The sequence below is a fragment of the Ceratotherium simum genome, chromosome X, assembly GCF_057802395.1.
Source record: "Ceratotherium simum simum isolate JZ-2026a chromosome X, ASM5780239v1, whole genome shotgun sequence".
NCBI lineage: Eukaryota > Metazoa > Chordata > Mammalia > Perissodactyla > Rhinocerotidae > Ceratotherium > Ceratotherium simum.
Window position 1 is genome coordinate 58,409,154 of NC_141940.1, and position 18,095 is coordinate 58,427,248.

General features: G+C 35.9%; 1 protein-coding gene and 1 long non-coding RNA gene across 3 annotated transcripts in view; one reads left to right on the top strand and one right to left on the bottom strand.

Annotated features, from left to right (window-relative positions):
* The window catches only part of LOC147911863 (uncharacterized), a 70,942-nt gene that overhangs the window by 40,417 nt on the left and 12,430 nt on the right, over positions 1-18,095 (top strand). For both annotated transcript variants that reach the window (XR_015550396.1, XR_015550395.1), the window contains exons 3-5: positions 2,357-2,435; positions 4,665-4,746; positions 5,379-17,883. This is a non-coding gene — a long non-coding RNA (uncharacterized LOC147911863). The remainder of the gene's footprint in view (positions 1-2,356; positions 2,436-4,664; positions 4,747-5,378; positions 17,884-18,095) is intronic.
* Positions 1-18,095, bottom strand: part of KLHL4 (kelch like family member 4) — a 120,802-nt gene that overhangs the window by 1,396 nt on the left and 101,311 nt on the right. Inside the window, exons 8-10 of the mRNA XM_004436747.3 lie at positions 15,134-15,296; positions 14,235-14,447; positions 1,631-1,802 (exon numbers count right to left, since the gene is read on the bottom strand). Of these exons, the coding sequence (XP_004436804.1) occupies positions 1,631-1,802; positions 14,235-14,447; positions 15,134-15,296 (548 nt within the window). The remainder of the gene's footprint in view (positions 1-1,630; positions 1,803-14,234; positions 14,448-15,133; positions 15,297-18,095) is intronic.

An 18,095-nucleotide genomic window follows, 5' to 3' on the forward strand; every position in this document is an offset into this window, starting at 1 on the left:
TGTTTTGTATGTGGGATGCCTTCCCGGCATGGGTGATGAGTGGAGTAGGTCCGTGCCTGGTATCCAAACCCAGGCCGCCGAAGCAGAGCATGTGGAACTTGAACCCCTTGGCCACGGGGCTGACCAGAATCATACTTTTTTTTTTTTTTTTTTGTGAGGAAGATCAGCCTTGAGCTAACATCTGCCAATCCTCCTCTTTTTGCTGAGGAAGACTGGCCCTGGGCTAACATCCGTGCCCAACTTCCTCCACTTAAATGGGACGCTGCCACAGCATGGCTTGACAAGCGGTGCGTCAGTGCACGCCCGGGATCCGTCCCAGTGAACCCTGGGCCGCCGCAGTGGAGCATGCGCACTTAACCACTTGCGCCACCGGGCCGGCCCTCCATACTTCATTTTTTATTAATCCATCATTTAATTAAAACACCATTAGAGGGCCGGCCCCGTGGCTTAGCGGTTGGGTGCGCGCGCTCCGCTGCTGGCGGCCCGGGTTCGGATCCCGGGCGCGCACCGACGCACCGCTTCTCCGGCCATGCTGGGGCCGCGTCCCACATGCAGCAACTGGAGGGATGTGCAGCTATGACATACAACTATCTACTGGGGCTTTGGTGGGGAAAAAGATAAATAAATAAAATCTTTAAAAAAAAAAAAAAAAAAAAACACCATTAGAGAGTTTGGAACAAATCTAGAGCTATCACTAGGAAAACTGTCAGAAGTATCGAGTTTGCCTTTAGCATCCCCAAGATGTCTGTTCAGTGCCCCTTCTTGTACCCTCTTTAGAATTTCTTTTGTTAGATACCCAACACTTTTGAGAGGGTTTACTTCCAGTCTCTTACTGTGCACTAAATTCCTTGAGTGACTGATTAGGAGTTAGGAGTGTTGCAGTTTGTACAATCTCTATAAGGAGGGGACTGAAAGATTTTTCTCCTGGGCACCAGCCAATAAGAAGGGGCAGACAGGGGCCGGCTCCATGACTTAGCAGTTAAGTGTGCCCACTCCACTACTGGCGGCCCGGGTTCGGATCCTGGGCGCGCACCGACACACCACTTCTCCGGCCATGCTGAGGTGGCGTCCCACATGCAGCACCTAGAAGGATGTGCAACTATGACATACAGCTATCTACTGGGGCTTTGGGGGAAAAAAAGGAGAAGGATTGGCAATAGATGTTAGCTCAGAGCTGGTCTTCCTCATCAAAAAGAGGAGGATTAGCACGAATGTTAGCTCAGGGCTGATCTTCCTCACCAAAAAAAAAAAAAGAAAAAGAAGAAGGGGCACACATTTGTGGTCGAGGACATTGCTTTTTGGTTCTCAAGTCATAATACATACATAGAAAGTTGGTCAGAGAGTAAAGCTCTTGAATTATTGAATCTGATTCGCTTTTTTGTGAAAGGAATGAGTCCATGAAGACAAGACAATATTTTATCTCCTTTCATATAAGTACTGAAGGATCCTGCTAATGATCAACTAGATCAACTAGTAATTATAGCATAGGTAAAGCACGTACTACAAATTCACTAAAAGAATCTGGTTAGGCCCTAGAGAGGAAGAGAATGGAATTAATTACAAACATCTATTTTAAAATCTTTTATTAACACCTGAAATATACTAATTTGAATACTTTTAATGAGAATACCTCTTTCCATTCATCTTTCTGTGCATCATATGACTCAACAATGTTCAAATAACCATGTCCATCATATCCTCCAACCACATACAGTTTGTCTCCAAGAGGGCATACAGCAACAGCATCTCGAGGAACACTCAGAGGCGCCACAGTTGACCACGAATCAGCTTTTGGATCATACCTTAAGAGGTTTAGGAAGACAATTGAGAGGGGAAGTCCAATAGTGTTAAAATTAAAAATAATAGGCATTAATAAAATGTATACTTATCTAATATAATGAATTAGAAACACCTTATAAATATCAAGTGTAGTTTGACTAATAAATGTTAAGGATAAGTACATGACGAAATTCTCTTCAGCCACCAGAGGTCACTCAAAGCATACTGAAAATGTATTTCCTTTGCAAAATACCATGCATTTCTTTGATCAGTACTCAGATTCTCTATGAGAAAATGTCACAGATCAGCATCTTAACATTATGTGAAAAATGCCCCCTCTCCCATTTAGTATGCTAGTTGGAGGGGTTTTTTTTCTTTCATTCTTTGTTTATCAAAATTATGCATGATATGCCTAATCCTGGTTATAAGAGACCTTACATTTTAAGTAAATCTGAATATAATTGGTTTTTTTGTTTTACAGAATGTAGTACTCTGGTTTTAATACTATTTGTAGTTTAGATGACCATAGTCTTATCCTATCTTTTTCCCCTATGAGACTTCTTATTTATCTTCACAGGAGCCTAGGATTTTTTCCGTTTTTCTGGTGAACTCCTTATCTCCAAATTTGTTCTGTAAGCAAAATGAAAAACAATTCAGTAAGTAATATTAATTAAAATCTTTCCCTGGAATTTGTTCCTAAAATTTGAAGCTTATTTTTTTTAACAACATACATAATACTAAAATCTAAAAGGGGTGAACAATAAAAGAAAACTCACGTAGTTATTCATGGAAATGCCCTCTGGTTTTATATTGGCCTATTTGTAAAACTCGAAAAAAAAGATTTATTTTCCAAAAGAGATTTTCATTTATTGCCTTTTACTAATTTCCATGTATTTCTATTACCCCTCAAACTGTTTTTATCTCTTTAATCATATTCTAAATTATTTGATCCCAGCTTTCTTTTGAACTTGGCCTCAGATCCACTAATATTTTTAATAAATTCTGAAATCAGCAATAATTAAGATAACCTCAATATGCGGTACATATTGTTGAGTGCCATGTAGCATATCACCTTGAATTCTGATGTTATAATAAAACCCAGAATGAGAAAAATCATAGTTGTATGCTTTACTTAAGCTGAATCTTCAACACAATTGCTACTGTTAATTGATGCTGCACTCAGCTAACAAAGTATACCCATATATAAATGGTGAACCAGGGCTCACAGAAGGATTTCCTTACAGATTTGCATGAGAAATCCTTAAAGATTTGCAGAAAACCCAAGTCTTTTCTGCATTTGCGTGATAATGCTCAAAAATCTGGCTAATGTTAATATAATCTGGGTACTGACTGATTTCAAGAGGGGTTTGGCGAATGTTGAATCTTTCTAATAAAAAAAAGGCAATATGGCTACTATCTGTAAAGACAAACAAAAGCAGTTATTAAAGAAAAAGTTAGCCGCTACATCACTTTCAAATTAAAACTGCGTCACAGCTTTCCTTTTTTCTTTATCTTTTGCTTTTCTGGCTCTCCTTACTTTGGATACGAGTGTATATTTTCTAGTGGAAATAAAATGGAGCCTGAAGTAAAGGGAATGAGTCATGGTCTTATTCCTCCACTTAGAGTAATAAGGGATAATTTGCTTGATTTCTTCGCCTCAATTTTCTCATCAACATTATAGAAATAGTAATCTCTGACCCAAGCAACGTACATTTATGTGATGGTTTTAGAAACCTTTAATTTAAATTATGTTTAAATAAGTGGATGAGACTCATAAGGTACTGGGTAGGCCAACAATGTTTAATAGAAGATAGTGTCAGGAACATTGTCTAAAGCATGGAAATGAAGACTGTCTGGTTCTGTAGGATGTGCACTTTTGATTGAATTTCTACTGACAAAGCTATTTTACAACTAGGGAAGTTACATTGTAGAAAACTGAGTTTTCTTGTGATTCTTATACATAATAATACAAATGAATTTTGCCTGACAGAGATAGAATTTCCACCATGTAGAAATGGTGACCCCCAAAGATTACATTTTATTCCCTATAGGATATTATCTCTTTTTGCGTCTATTAACAGTTTTTTCCAGCATTCCTAATTGTCTATATATCTTTTCTTCAAAGACTCTTTTTAACCAGTTTTAACATCTTATGGGTTACCTCATTAATTCATGAAACACATAAAATCTTTGACACGTTAATGTTTCACTTTAGCACTAGCCATTTTCTCAAGGAAAATGCCCATAAGGGGATAATAACAGTAATAACAATAACACTGGTTACAAAAATAATACAAACAAAACCAATACACTAACAACTGACTTCTATTGAGTACTTAATATGTGCCGGGCAATGTGCTACGTGCATTAACATTTATTGTATTGTATCCTATGGAGTTGATACTATAACTACTCCCATTTTTCATATGAGGAAACTGATGTTTAGAGATGTAAAGTAATTGGGTCAAGGTCACATAACTTGTAAATAGTAGACCTGGGATTTGAACTCAGATCTGTCTGACTCCAAATGCAGTGCTTTTAACTAGTATATTGTAAATTTTTTGGTATATGTGAACTGCTCTTTTTTCCCATTTAAAAAATTTTTAAGTGCATGTGAATTTAAAAGAATCAGTATATTTGGAAATTTAATTATGTCAGTAAAGTTAAACACATTTAATTATTAGGCTATACTTATAAATATTTAATTTTATAGTCTGCATTATGAACTTTTCTATATCAAAAAATATGAACTGAGCTTATATTTTTCTAGTTGTATGTGTAAATACCTATTTAAATTGGTATAGACACTTCAAGCCACTGTAAGGCTAATTTTACTGTGAACACTCTACAGTGCTAAAATGCAGCCCGATTCCTCTCTCTTTCAGGTCTCAACATAGAATTTCACAATTTCAGGAGTTAATGAAGTAAAGCCAGGAAAATGCCAGCATAACAATGGGAGAGAACATGGTGATTTATTTAAAATATTTTATGTATTCTAGATATTTTCCTTATGAAATGTATACTTTTTGAACCAAACCTAGTTTTGTAGTGTTATATATTTAGATACAAGGAACCAAGCAAATGCAACACAAGTTATACCACTAAGAATGAACAAAAAGCCTCCAAAACTGCAATAGAAAAAAAGCATAGATCTAGTATATATAAAGAAAATCTGTTACTAATTTGGACTTATTATAAGAAATTGTTATTATAAGAGCTTAGAGTATTATCTTTCTTACTGTCTATATATTTACATGATTTAACTTTCAATTCACAAGAAATTTTTGTGAAGTCAGGTTTGATTTTCATAGTAACAAATCTTCATGACTTTTATTTATTAGATATAATTTTGCACAGTATTGTGTTATTTTGTATAAAATTCTTTTAGAAAACCTTTAGTGTTTCTGTAAAGAACAACGTGAATTCTCCATATCAATATCACTCTTTGACCTCTCCCTCCCATGAATTTATCACTTCAAATAGTTTTAAGTATTAATGGAAACTTAATATAGTAGAATTATTTTTACGTGGACTTTTTTGGACTTTTGACCAAATCAAGTTTTCTGAAATATAATAATTTCCTGATATTGTCTGTTTAGCTTATAGGAAGTGATTTACTCTTGTACATTATCAACAGTCTTATAAAGAGGAGGCTAGGAGGCCGGCCCCATCACTTAGCGGTTAAGTGCTCGTGCTCCGCTACTGGCGTCCCAGATTCAGACCCCGGGTGTGCACCAATGCACCACTTGTCCGGCCATGCTGAGGCAGCGTCCCACATACAGCAACTAGAAGGATGTGCAACTATGACATACAACTATCTACTGGGGCTTTGGGGAGAAAAAGGGGAAAAAAAGGAGGAGGATGGGCAATAGATGTTAGCTCAGGGCCCATCTTCCTCAGCAAAAAGAGGAGGACTGACATGGATGTTAGCTCAGGGCTGATCTTCCTCCCAAAAAAAAAAAGAAAAGAGGCTATAGTTATTCTCAGGTATAGAAAAATAAATGTCTTTAGACATAAGAACAGAATTCAATGTCTAGATACCATTACTTAAAATGAAAACTATACTTATTTTTTTTTAATACAAGTATAGGTTTTTTGAGTGTATGTATATATTCTCTGACAGGTGGGGTTGTACCTAATCTTTTGTGAATTCTGTGTTGTCTGTAGTTTTTTGTGGTCTAGGGAACGCATCAGTAAATTATCTAGGCAATTTAAAATTTCAATAGAATCTATCCTTTTCACAACTTCTTATAGTGAATGTTTATCAAATATTGAGCCTATTGTATTCTTCTGGTCTTTCTAAAAGGGAAACATAATTCCCGTTAGTTACAGGAGTACACACACACACATGCACACACGCATGCACACACACACGTAATATAGTGAACTTTTGGTTTTATACCAAAATGGAAAGTCAAATATGATTGGTTTCCAAACTTTTACAAACTCCACTTATATGAAAAATACCCTTTTGCCATTTGTTTGCCATTGAACTAGAGAGGGCTTCAACTTTCACTTCTGTAAGGTGTAGGGATGTACTAGATTTTCAAGGTTCTTTCCATTAGTAATTCTATATCATTTCATTATTGTGCTTCTGGATATAAATAAAGGGAAGAGTGAGTTCAGCTTTATCTGTTAAATATGTAGGCAACTCAAGCTGATTTTCATGTGTTTTTTATGTTGTTTTCAGTGTTGCATCACTGGGGAGTGTTGGTCAGCCAGATGGTAGACTAGGAATCTCTAGTAGCTTATTCTCTCACAGAAACAGTAAATCAAATAGAGACTGGCTAAAATAACTTTGTAGCAGTTCTGGAAATCAGTCAAAGATCCACAGCAACCAAATAAATGCTCACTCAAGAAAAAGCTACATTCAAATCAGTAGGAAATTTTGTGACATTTTTACTTGCCTTGACCTATCCCTCCCCCAGCAAGTCATTGTATGGATTAGAGAAAGCAGTGGCCCAACCCTAGTTCCTTTCCTTGAACCAAAGAGAAAAGAGCAGACCTATTATGCAACAATCTAATTTGTCTGGTTGCTGTCTAAGGGATTATTCTCTGTGTTACCTAAATCAGAGCTCAGACAGTCAAAAGTGACACAACTCAGATCTCAGGCTAGGAAAAGCCATGGGGAAAAGTGCGAATGGTTCATGAAAGCTGTGGGGGGATTACAGATGCATACACAACTGGGGCAAGAGATTACTGATTGAAGACTACAGTAGAACAGCTAAGGCCCTGAGAAGCAGCAGGGCTGAGATTCTTAAGGAAATTAAGACATTTAAAATCAGCCATGTATATAGTGAATCAAATCTCACGCACACACACACACACACACACACTGGCCCAGGAAACGCACGAGCTCAGAAAGGGCCTTTGAAGACCTCAAGTCTTTATTCTGGGCTGATTCCAGGCACAAAACATGACCTGCTATTTAGTGATGGTTTTCCCATTCATGGAGCCAATCTGCAAAGCCTGGGAGAGGTATCTATTATTTCAAATGCCCGATTTTCAACAAAAGATCGTAAAACACACAGGAAAATGAGTTTCATTGAAAAGAACAAAATTAATCCCCAGAAACCATCCCTGTAGAAACATAGGCATCTGACATACAAGATAAAGACATTAAGATAACTGTCTTATATATGCTCAAAGACCTAAAAGGAAAACAAAGAACTAAAGGAGATCAGGAAAATGATAAATGAACACAATGACAATGTCAACAAGGAAAAATAAATTATAAAGAACCAAACAAATTCTGGATCTGAAGAAGAAAATGAGTGAACTGAAACATGCAGTAGAGGTGTTCAGTAGGAGACTCAGGCAGGCAGAAGAAAGAATAAGTGTACTTGAAATTATCATTTGAAATTATTAAGTCTGAGGAGCAAAAAGAATGAAGAACAAGTGAACAGAGTCTAAGGGACTTATGAGACAACATTAAGTAGATAAATATATGCATTTTGGGAGTCCCAGAAGAATAAGAGAGAGACAGAGGAAGAAAGAATATCTGAAGAAGTAATAGCTGAAAACATCCCAAATTTGAAGAACACATTAATCCACAAATACAAGAATCTCAGTGAACTTAAAGTAGGACAAACCTAAAGAGACCAACACTGATACAGTATAATGAAACTGTTGAACATCAAAGACAAAGAGTCATTCTTGAAAGCAGCAAGAGAAAAGCAATTCCTGACATACAAGGGATCCTCAGTAAGATTATGAGCAAATTTCTCAGAAAACAGAAGGCAGTGGGATGATATATTTAAAGTGCTGAGAGAAAAATCCTATCAACTGAGAATTCTATATCTGGCAAAACTGTCCTTCACAGAGAAGGGAAAAATTAAGACATTCCCAGATAAACAATGGGTAAAGGAGCTCATTACTAGTAGACCTGCCCTGCGAGAAATTCTAAAGGCAGTCCTTCAAGTTGTAATGAAAGGATACTAGATAGTAAGTCAAAGTCATATGAATATATAAATTTCTCTGGCAAAGGTAAATACACAGACAAATATAAAAACTGGTTATTATTTTAATTTTGGCTGTATCTCCACTTTTTATTCTACAGGTCATAAAAGACAAAAGCATGAAAATAATTATAAAACTATGTTAATGGGTACATAATGTATAAAGACATAATTTGTGATATCAATAACATAAAGTAGGGGAGAAGGCAGAGCTCTGAAGAATAGAGTATTTTTATGCAGTTGAAGTTAAGTTGGTATCATTTTAAAACAGATTGGCAAAAGGATGTTATATGTAATCCCCATGGTAACCACAAAGAAAATAATTATAGAATACCCCAAAAATAAAAATTGAGAAGAGAATCAAAACTGTCACTATGAAAACCCAGCTAGACACATGAAGGCAAGAAGAGAGGAAATGAGGGAAAAAAATAGCTGTAAGACATATGAAAATAAATAAGAAAATGGAATGGAAATGTATTAAACTACCCAATTGAAAGGCATACCTTTGCAGAATGGATTAAATTAAAAAAACAAACAAAACAGGACTCAACTATATGCTGTCTGCAAGAGACTCGTTTTAGATCTATGGAAACATAGGTCCAAAGTGAAAGGATGAAAGAAGATATTCCATGCAAATAGTAATCAAAGCAAACAGTAACCAGAAGAGAGCAGGGGTAATGATGCTAATATAATACAAAATAAACTTCAAGACAAAAACTGTTACAAGAGAAAAAGAAGCACAGTATATAATTCAAAAAGTCTCAATTCACAAAGAATATATAACAATCATAAACATAAAAGTATCAAACACCAGCGCTCCTAAATACATGAAACCAACATTGACAGAATTTGAGGGAGAAATAGCTCTATAGTAATACTAGGAGAATTTAATTCCCCACTTTCTAAAATGGATAGAGTAACCAGATAGACGATCAATAAGTACATGGAACACTTGAACAACATTATAGACCAAGTGGACCTAACAAATACATATAAAAAATTCTAGCCAACAAAATGGCACACATTTTTTCTCAAGTGAACACGGAACATTATCCTGTGTAGATAATATGTTAGGCCAAAAAACAAGTCTTAATAAATTTAAAAAGATTGAAAACATGCAAGGTCTTTTCACAATGGAATGAAACAATAAATAAACAGCAGAAGGAAAACTGGAATATCCACAAATATATGGAAATGAGTGAACACACACTTAAACAACCAATGGGTCAAAGAATGTATCATAAGGGAAATTAGAAAATTTCTTGAGACAAATGAAAATGAAAACATGACATACTATATCTTATGGTATGCAGAGAAAACAGTGCTATGAGGAGAATCTATAGCTGGAAATGCTTACATTAAAAAGGAAGAAAAATTACAAATCAACAATCTAAGTTCTTAAGAACCTAGAAATATAGAGGTATAATGATGTACACCTGAAATTTGTACGGTGTTGTAAACCGATGTTACTGCAATAAACAAAAAATTAAAAAAGTTATAAAATTAAAAAATAAAAAAGCTACTGAACAACGACAACAAAAAATAATAAAAAAATAAAAATAAGAAAATAAAAAAATAAAAGAACCTAGAAAAAGAAGAGCAACTAAATCCAAAGCTAGCATACGGAAAGAAATAGTAGAGATTAGAGCATAGATATATAATAGAATAGAAAATGAAAAGAGAAAATAACATTGAGTTTGTCTGCAAAATGATCAACAAAATTGATAAACCTTTAGCTAGGTTGAGTACAAGAAACAGAAAACTCAGATAACTAAAATCAGAAGTGGAAGAAGTGGCATTAATGCTGCTTTTACAGAACAAAAGAGGATTATAAGAGTACTATGAACAATTGTACACCAACAATTTGGATAACCTTTATGAAATGGACAATTTCCTAGAAACACACAACCTACCAATATTGAGGCATGATGAAATGGGAAATGTGAAGACATCTATAATTGTAAGGAGATCAAAAGTCTCCCAACAAAGAAAAGCCTAGGGCCAGATGGCTTTGCTGGTGAATTCTACCTAACATTTAGAGAAGAAGAATTAACACCAATCCTTCTCAAATTCTTCCAAAAAACTGATGAGGAGTAACACTTCTGAACTCATTCTGTAAGGCCAGCATTACACTGATCCCAAAGCCAGACACAGACACTATAAGAAAAAACTACAGACCAATATCCCTAAGGAATACTGATGCATACATTTTCTACATAATACTAGCAAACTGAATTCACCATCATTATTAAAATGATTATACACCATAATAAAATGGGATTTATTCCTGGAATGCAAGGATGCATTACGTTACAAAAACTAATCAATGTAATACACCACATTGACAGAATGAATGTCAAAAAACCACATGATCATCTCAACTGATGCAGAAAAAATTGTGTGACAAAATTTATCATACTTTCCTGATGAAAACACTAACCAAACTAGAAATAGAAGAAAACTACCTCAACGTAACAAAGGCCACATATGGAAAACCCAGAGCTAATGTCATACTCTGTGGTGTGGTGAAAGAAGGCTTTTCCTCTAAGATCAGGAACAAGATAAGGATGACAGTTTTCACCACTTCTATTTAACATATTACTGAAACTCCTAGTCAGAGCAATTAGGTGAGAAAGAAACAAAATGCATCCTCATTGGAAAGGAAAAAATTAAAGACACCAATAAGTGGAAAGATACCTCATATTCCTGGATTATACTTAATATTGTTAAGATGTTATTACCACTCCAAATGATCTACAGATTCAATGCAATTTCTATCAAAACCACAATAACATTTTTTGCAAAAATAAAGAATGTCCATTATAAATCCATACGGAATGTCAAGGACACAGAATAGCCAAAATAATCTTGAAAAAGATGAACAAAGTTTGAAGTCTTACATTTGCTGATTGCAAAACTTACTACAAAGCTGCAGTAATAAAAATAGTGTGGTACAGGCATAAAGACAGATATATATACATAGACACACACCAATGAAATAGAATACAGAGCACGGAAATAAACCCTCAAATACATGGTTAAATAATGTTCAACAGTGGGGCCAAGATCATTCAATGGAGAAAGGACAGTCTTTTCAACAAATGCTGATGGGAAAACTGTATATCCACATATGAAACAATGAAGTTGGATCTTTACCTCACTTCAATACAAAAACTAATTCAAATGCATCAAATGCCTGAATATAAGAGCTAAAACTATAAAACTGTGATAAGAACATAGGGGAAATGTTTCATGACATTGGATTTGGCAATGATTTTTTTTGGATATGACCCTAAAAGTACAGACCACAAAAGAAAAAATGGATAAACTGGACTCTTAAGAACATCTGCACATCAAAGGGCACTATTAACAGAATGAAAAGGCAAACCACAGAATGGGTGAAACAATTTGCAAATCATATCTGACAAGGGATTAATATACAGAGTACATAAAGAACTCGTACAACTCGACAACAAAAAGACAACCCAATTAAAAAATGGGCAAAGGACTTGAAGACACATTTCTCTAAAGAAGATATACAAATGGCCAATAGCACCTGTTAAGATGCTCAACATCACTAATCATTAGGGAAACTCAAATCACTACCACAAAGAGTTACCACTTCAAATTCACTGAAAACAAAACAAAACAGAAAATGGGGCAGGCTTGGTGGTGCAAGCAGTTAGGTGTGTGCGCTCGGTTTCGGCATCCCAGGGTTCACTGGTTCGTCTCCCAGGCCTGCACCAATGCACTGCTTGTCAAGCCATGCAGTGGCAGCATCCCATATAAAGTAGTGGAGGATGGGCATGGATGTTGGCTCAGGGCCAATCTTCCTCAGCAAAAAAGACGAGAATTGTGTTCGGAAGTTAACTCAGGGCTGATCTTCCTCACAATAATAAAAAAAAAAGAACTTTAAAAAAATAAATAAGTGTTGCTGAGGATGTGCATTAATTGGAATACTTTTGCTTTGTTGGTGGGAATATAAAATGGTGTAGCTACTATGGAAAACAGTATGGAGCTTCCTCAAAAATTTAAAAATAGAATTACCATATGATGAAGCAATTCCACTTCTGTGTATATATACAAAAGGATTGAAAGCAGAATTTCGAACAGATATTTGCACACCTATATTCACAGGAGCATTATTCACAGCCAAAAGTTGGAAGCAACCCAATTGTCCATTGATGAATGAATGGATAAACAAAATGTGGTATATACATATAATGTAATATTGTTCAGCTTTAAAAAGGAAAGGAAATTCTCACAAGTGGCATAACATGGGTGAACCTTGAAGAATTATGCTAAGTAAAACAAGCCAGTTGCAAAAGGGAAACTTATGATTCCACTTTTATGAGGTACCTAGAATTTTCATACTCATAGAGACAAAGTAAAATGGTGGCTGCCAGTGGCTGAGGTGAGGGACGAATGGGAATTTAATGAGTATGGAGTTTCAACTTGAGGAAATGAAAAAAGTTCTGGAGATGTATGATGGTGATGTTTTCACAACAATGTGAATGTACTTAATGCCACTGAACTGTACACTGGTTAAAATGGTAAATTTTATGTTACGTATATTTTGCCACAGTTAAAAAATAATCTAGCTAAATGAAGAAGTGATCAACTTACTTTGCTAACTATGGGGAGAACTGGTGTCGATAATCGCAGTGTCACATATATTTGGCTATATATATTGGCTATAATATAATATATATAATATATTTTGAGGCAATGATTGACCTTATTTATGTTTTGCATAAAGATAAAATAAAATTTGTTTGCATCTCTTAAAAACTGATCTCAGGAGAAGCATTCCAGATATACACTGAGTAGCAGGAAGACTAAACTTTTAAAAAAAAATACTACCACAGATCAATTATTTCCTATAAGAATTAGCTTTATCAATTATGATTTAGTGATATGCTTCTCAGAAGAAAAACAATAATGTGCTTATTCCTTCCTTTAGTCTCTTCTTCCTACATTCTATCCTATATATCACTGTATATCCTCCAAACTGCTTTCTTTGTGATATTCCACTTCCTCCAAATTTAATTATCCCTTTGCCTACAAGGTAAAATCCAAAAGCTTCCACCTTGACATTTCAGGCCATCAAACAATCTGGTGCTTAACTGTGTTTCGAACTGCCCTTCAAATTACATTTCAACCTAAAGTCTCTGCTCTTATCTCGGAAGCCTTCTCGTTTACTTCCATGGTTTTGGTTGTGCTTTTTCCTAGACCTGAAATTCCCTCCATTCTTTTGTATACTTATCAAGTACAAATTCTACCCTCGCCATGAATTTCCCTTGAGGACACCATCCCATACTGATCTTGGTCTTCTGAATTCTGATAACCTTACTGACTGTAAATTTGTCACTTGGTCTTAGGTTAATATTATTTAACTATTATGTTTGCATATATATATTCTATCTTGAAAGGGAATGTGAAGGTATAACTACAAAGTCATGTGACTGACTTATGTTAACAAACATATTTACTTTCTTCATCCAAATGAATATCTCCCACTCAAAGAAGTTACCCTTGGGAAATTAAATACTTAATGCAATAGAGTGATTGTTCAGAAAATTATTAACATCTCTCTGGGAATTCTTTATGTATGTTTTGTGATGGTAGGTCTTCATGTTTTGAGGATTGATTTGATTTTCAAAACAGTCAAGTTATTTTGATTTGAGCTGCTGAATAGGTGGAGTGATCATAGCTTGGCACAAAATTTCTTTATTCTTACATGCCTTTTGTCTTATAGGGTGTCTATCAATAAAACTGCATTTTTTAATATATTCTTTAAGATGGATGTGAAACGCATTAGGAGTATTTCTTCAAAATATTATGAACCTAGGAGTAAGTGTGCAGTTTTACAAAGGATTAATCCTCTAAATGGATTAACACTTACTTGGAAGAGTACTTTCTGGTAGCCTAAAAATCTTTCTCGTTTCTGCAAAAATAATCAAATAAATACAGACATAAATAAATAGAAACATTTACCGTTCCACACAATCAGAAAGCCGGGAGCAATGGTTAGAAGCAGGGGCTTCATGACCCCCAACAACATATAAGAATCCATTGTATGTTGCAACTCCCACACCTCCACGTCTTTTGGACATTGGAGCACATGGACTCCACTTGTTAGTGTGTGGGTCAAAATATTCCATTGATTTGAGGCAGGAACTTCCATCACGTCCACCAATAGCATATAGCCTAGAAAAAAGACAGAAATGTGTATGTATGTGTTTGCGTGTATGTGTGTACATATATATGTATAAATTTCCATATAACATTTCCTATTTGTGCAAAGAATGAAAGTGAAAGAATCTTGCACAAAGCATTTCAAGTTTCTAGCTATATATTCTACTCCCTTAGTATTTTGTAACGGACGGCTTGAGTTTATGAGTGGATAGTTACCTGAAGGCACTTGTTAAGGTCTGTCTTACCTCAAACCTCCCCACTTCATCATTTTTGTGAAAGTTACTTTGACATACTAGATTAAAAGATCCCACGAGAAATGAACTATAAAAGGTAGGATGTTTCCAAAGACCAACTCTGGCAACCCTACGACTTTAGCTAGGTTCAGTTGCCTAGCTTCAGAATCCCTGTTGTTTTTATAAACTATTTAGTATAAAAACATTTGTCACTAAGAAGACATTAACTTAATAAACAACTAAGGGAATAAGATAGAACCTAGACACCAGATTTTTTCCTTCGAGATATATTGGCTATAACAGTTCTCCCATAAACTTTAAAATGTCAGTTCCAACAAAGGCCTTTTATTACTGATAACTAGGATCCTGATCATTGGGAATGCTTATGGATCGATGGATTGCAACACTGAAATGCTGTATCACATGACCTGGGAGCAAAGAGCATGCATGTTTGGGGTTACTCACTTGTTGTTTAATGCAACAACACCAACTGTGCTTCTAAGAGATGACATACTGGCCACGTAATTCCACTGACGTCCCTCAGGGTCCCATCTTTCTACAGTATTTAGATAACTCCATCCATCATGACCACCAACAGCATACATTGGTCCTTCAAGTGTGGCTACACCTAAAAGATAAAAATAGCATGATGGCTCACCTAGGTATGCCACACATAATGGATAGTTTTATTTTGCAAGCAACTGTCTGCTTAAACATTTGTTTTTGTTTCTTAAATGATTTTATGTACACGGATAATTTGCTGATCTTGATATGAAACTAAATATGGTATTGTAACCCTAGGAAATTTTCAAGCATAGTTACTGTATCATGGAACGGTACTGTAATACTGAAGTCAAAGGAGGTAGTGAAACACACCATTTCTAGGGATGTAATAGAAAATAGACACTGATTTTTTTCTGGCATAATTTCAGTGCCATTTTTTGAAAGTAAGGGATAGATGAGATGATACTGAATCTTACATAAATCTTAGAATTGTAGGCTAACTGTGGTAGGTCTTTCTAATCCCTGCCTTTTATTATAGAGGTAAAAAAAAGATTCCCGTGAGATAACTAAATAGGCCTTTCTGAGGTTTAGTTGGAAATTTGTTCTATTAGATACTATGAATAGCCCCTTTCTAACTGCTTCTCATTTACTCTGGGAATTCACATAATTGTCTCCCTCCTGCCCACCTTCTTCACCATCTCAATCAGCCTCTCAGTGGTATATCCTCATCACCTCTCCTACCTCTTTAGTAATATCAATTAGATTTTAAAAACTTGCTCTGATTTCTCTGTAAAATATGTTTTCTAAGCTACATCTAGGAATCACACTGACACAACCCAACTGGATAATTATATAGTCTATCATTTGACGTAGACAAATTATCAGATAACTTGGGGTAAACAATATCAGTCCTAGATCTGCCACTTTTTAGTATTTAGCACTTTTTAGTATAAAAGTCAGTTCTTAAAAAACAAGGAAATTTTTTTTTTTAAACAAACTATGATATTGAAAGCGTATTGAGTATAGCATGAAGAAAGATGTACCCTGACAAATACTCAGGAAAATCAAAGTTCCCCACTGTTCCAGAAGTTTCCACTTCATCTTTCTTAAACTTCTTGGGAACTTCTGGCTTAAGTATAACTTAGAGCTGCTGTCAACCAGTGTTTTTTCTAAATATCTCTGCCTTGGACCTGCATCCTGAGGCTTTTGATGAAATAATAGGTTTACTTCCAATGGGAATTAACATGATTCATCTAACTAGAAAGACAACGTCTCTCAATCATCAAGTGCCCTTTTTTCTAAATTTGAGCTTAGAAAAAAATTCCCTGTTGTAGTTTCATATTCCTCAATAATATATTCCTTCTAAAAGTTTTATCCTTCCTAAAGTGGGATGCCGTTAAAATACTGGGGGAAAGGAGGCAGGATTAACAAGTGTGACATCTGAAACAAGAAAAGTTTCACAGGCTTTTACCATTTGCTTAAGCTTTTCAGCACTTTGGAGACATTTTGACTAAGGGTTTGGCTCAATCCCAATAATATGCAGCTGAATGTAATTTTTAAAAAACTTTACTAACTGTACATTCTTTAGAAACTATACAGGCATACCTCATTTTATTGCACTTCACTTTAGTACACTTTGCAGATATTGCTTTTTTTTTTACAAATTGAAGGTTTGTGGCAACCCTGCATCGAGCAAGTCTATCGGTGCCATTTTTCCAATGGCATTTGCTCACTTCATGTCTCTGTGTCACATTTCAGTAATTCTCACAATATTTAAAATTTTTCATTATTATATTTGTTATGGTGATCAGTGATCTTTGATGTTGCTATTATAATTGTTTTGATTGCCAAAACTGTACCCATATAAGACAGCAAACTTATTCAATATATGTGTGTGTTCTGACTGCTACACTGACCAGTCATTCCCGAATCACTCCCTCTTTCAATATAAGGCTGTTTCATCTCAGGCCTCCCTATTCTCTGAGATACAATATTGAAATTAGGCCAATTAATAATCCTACCATGGCCTCTAAATGTTCAAGTGAAAGGAAGAGTCTCATGTCTCTCACTTTAAATCACAAGCTAGAAATGAATAAGCTTAGTGAGGGAGGCATGTCGAAAGCTGAGATAGGCTGAAAGCTAGGCCTTTTGCACCAAATAGTTAGCCAAGTTGTGAATGCAAAAGAATAGTTCTTGGGCCGGCCCGGTGGCGCAAGTAGTTAAGTGCGCGCGCTCCGCTGTGGCGGCCCGGGGTTTGCCGGTTTGGGTCCCGGACGTGCACCGACACACTGCTTGGCAAGCCATGCTCTGGCGGCAGATGGGCACGGATGTTAGCCCAGGGCCAGTCTTCCTCGGCAAAAGAGGAGAATTGGCAGATGTCAGAACAGGGCTGATCTCACAAAAAAAAAAAAAAAAAAAAAAGCATAGTTCTTGAAGGAAATTAAAAGTGCTGCTCCAGTGAACACATGAATGATAAGAAAGTGAAACAGCCTCATTGCTTATTTGGTGGAAGTTTTAGTGGTCTCTATAGAAGACCAAACCAGCCACAACATTCCCTTAAGCCAAAGCTTAATCCAGAGCAAGGCTCTAATTCTCTCCAATTCTATGAAGGCTGAGAAAAGTGAGGAAGCTGCAGAAGAAAAGTTTGAAGCTAGCAGGGGTGGGTTCATGAGGTTTAAGGAAAGAATTCATCTCTGACATAAAAGTGCAAGGTAAGGGCCGGCTCCGTGGCTTAGCGGTTAAGTGCGCGCGCTCTGATGCTGGCGGCCCGGGTTCGGATCCCGGAAGCGCCCGGAGGCACCACTTCTCCGTCCAACGCGAGGCCGAGTCCCGCGTACAGCAACTAGAAGGATGTGAACCTATGACATACAACTATCTACTGGGGCTTTGGGGGGAAAAAGCTGAATAAATAAAATCTTTAAAA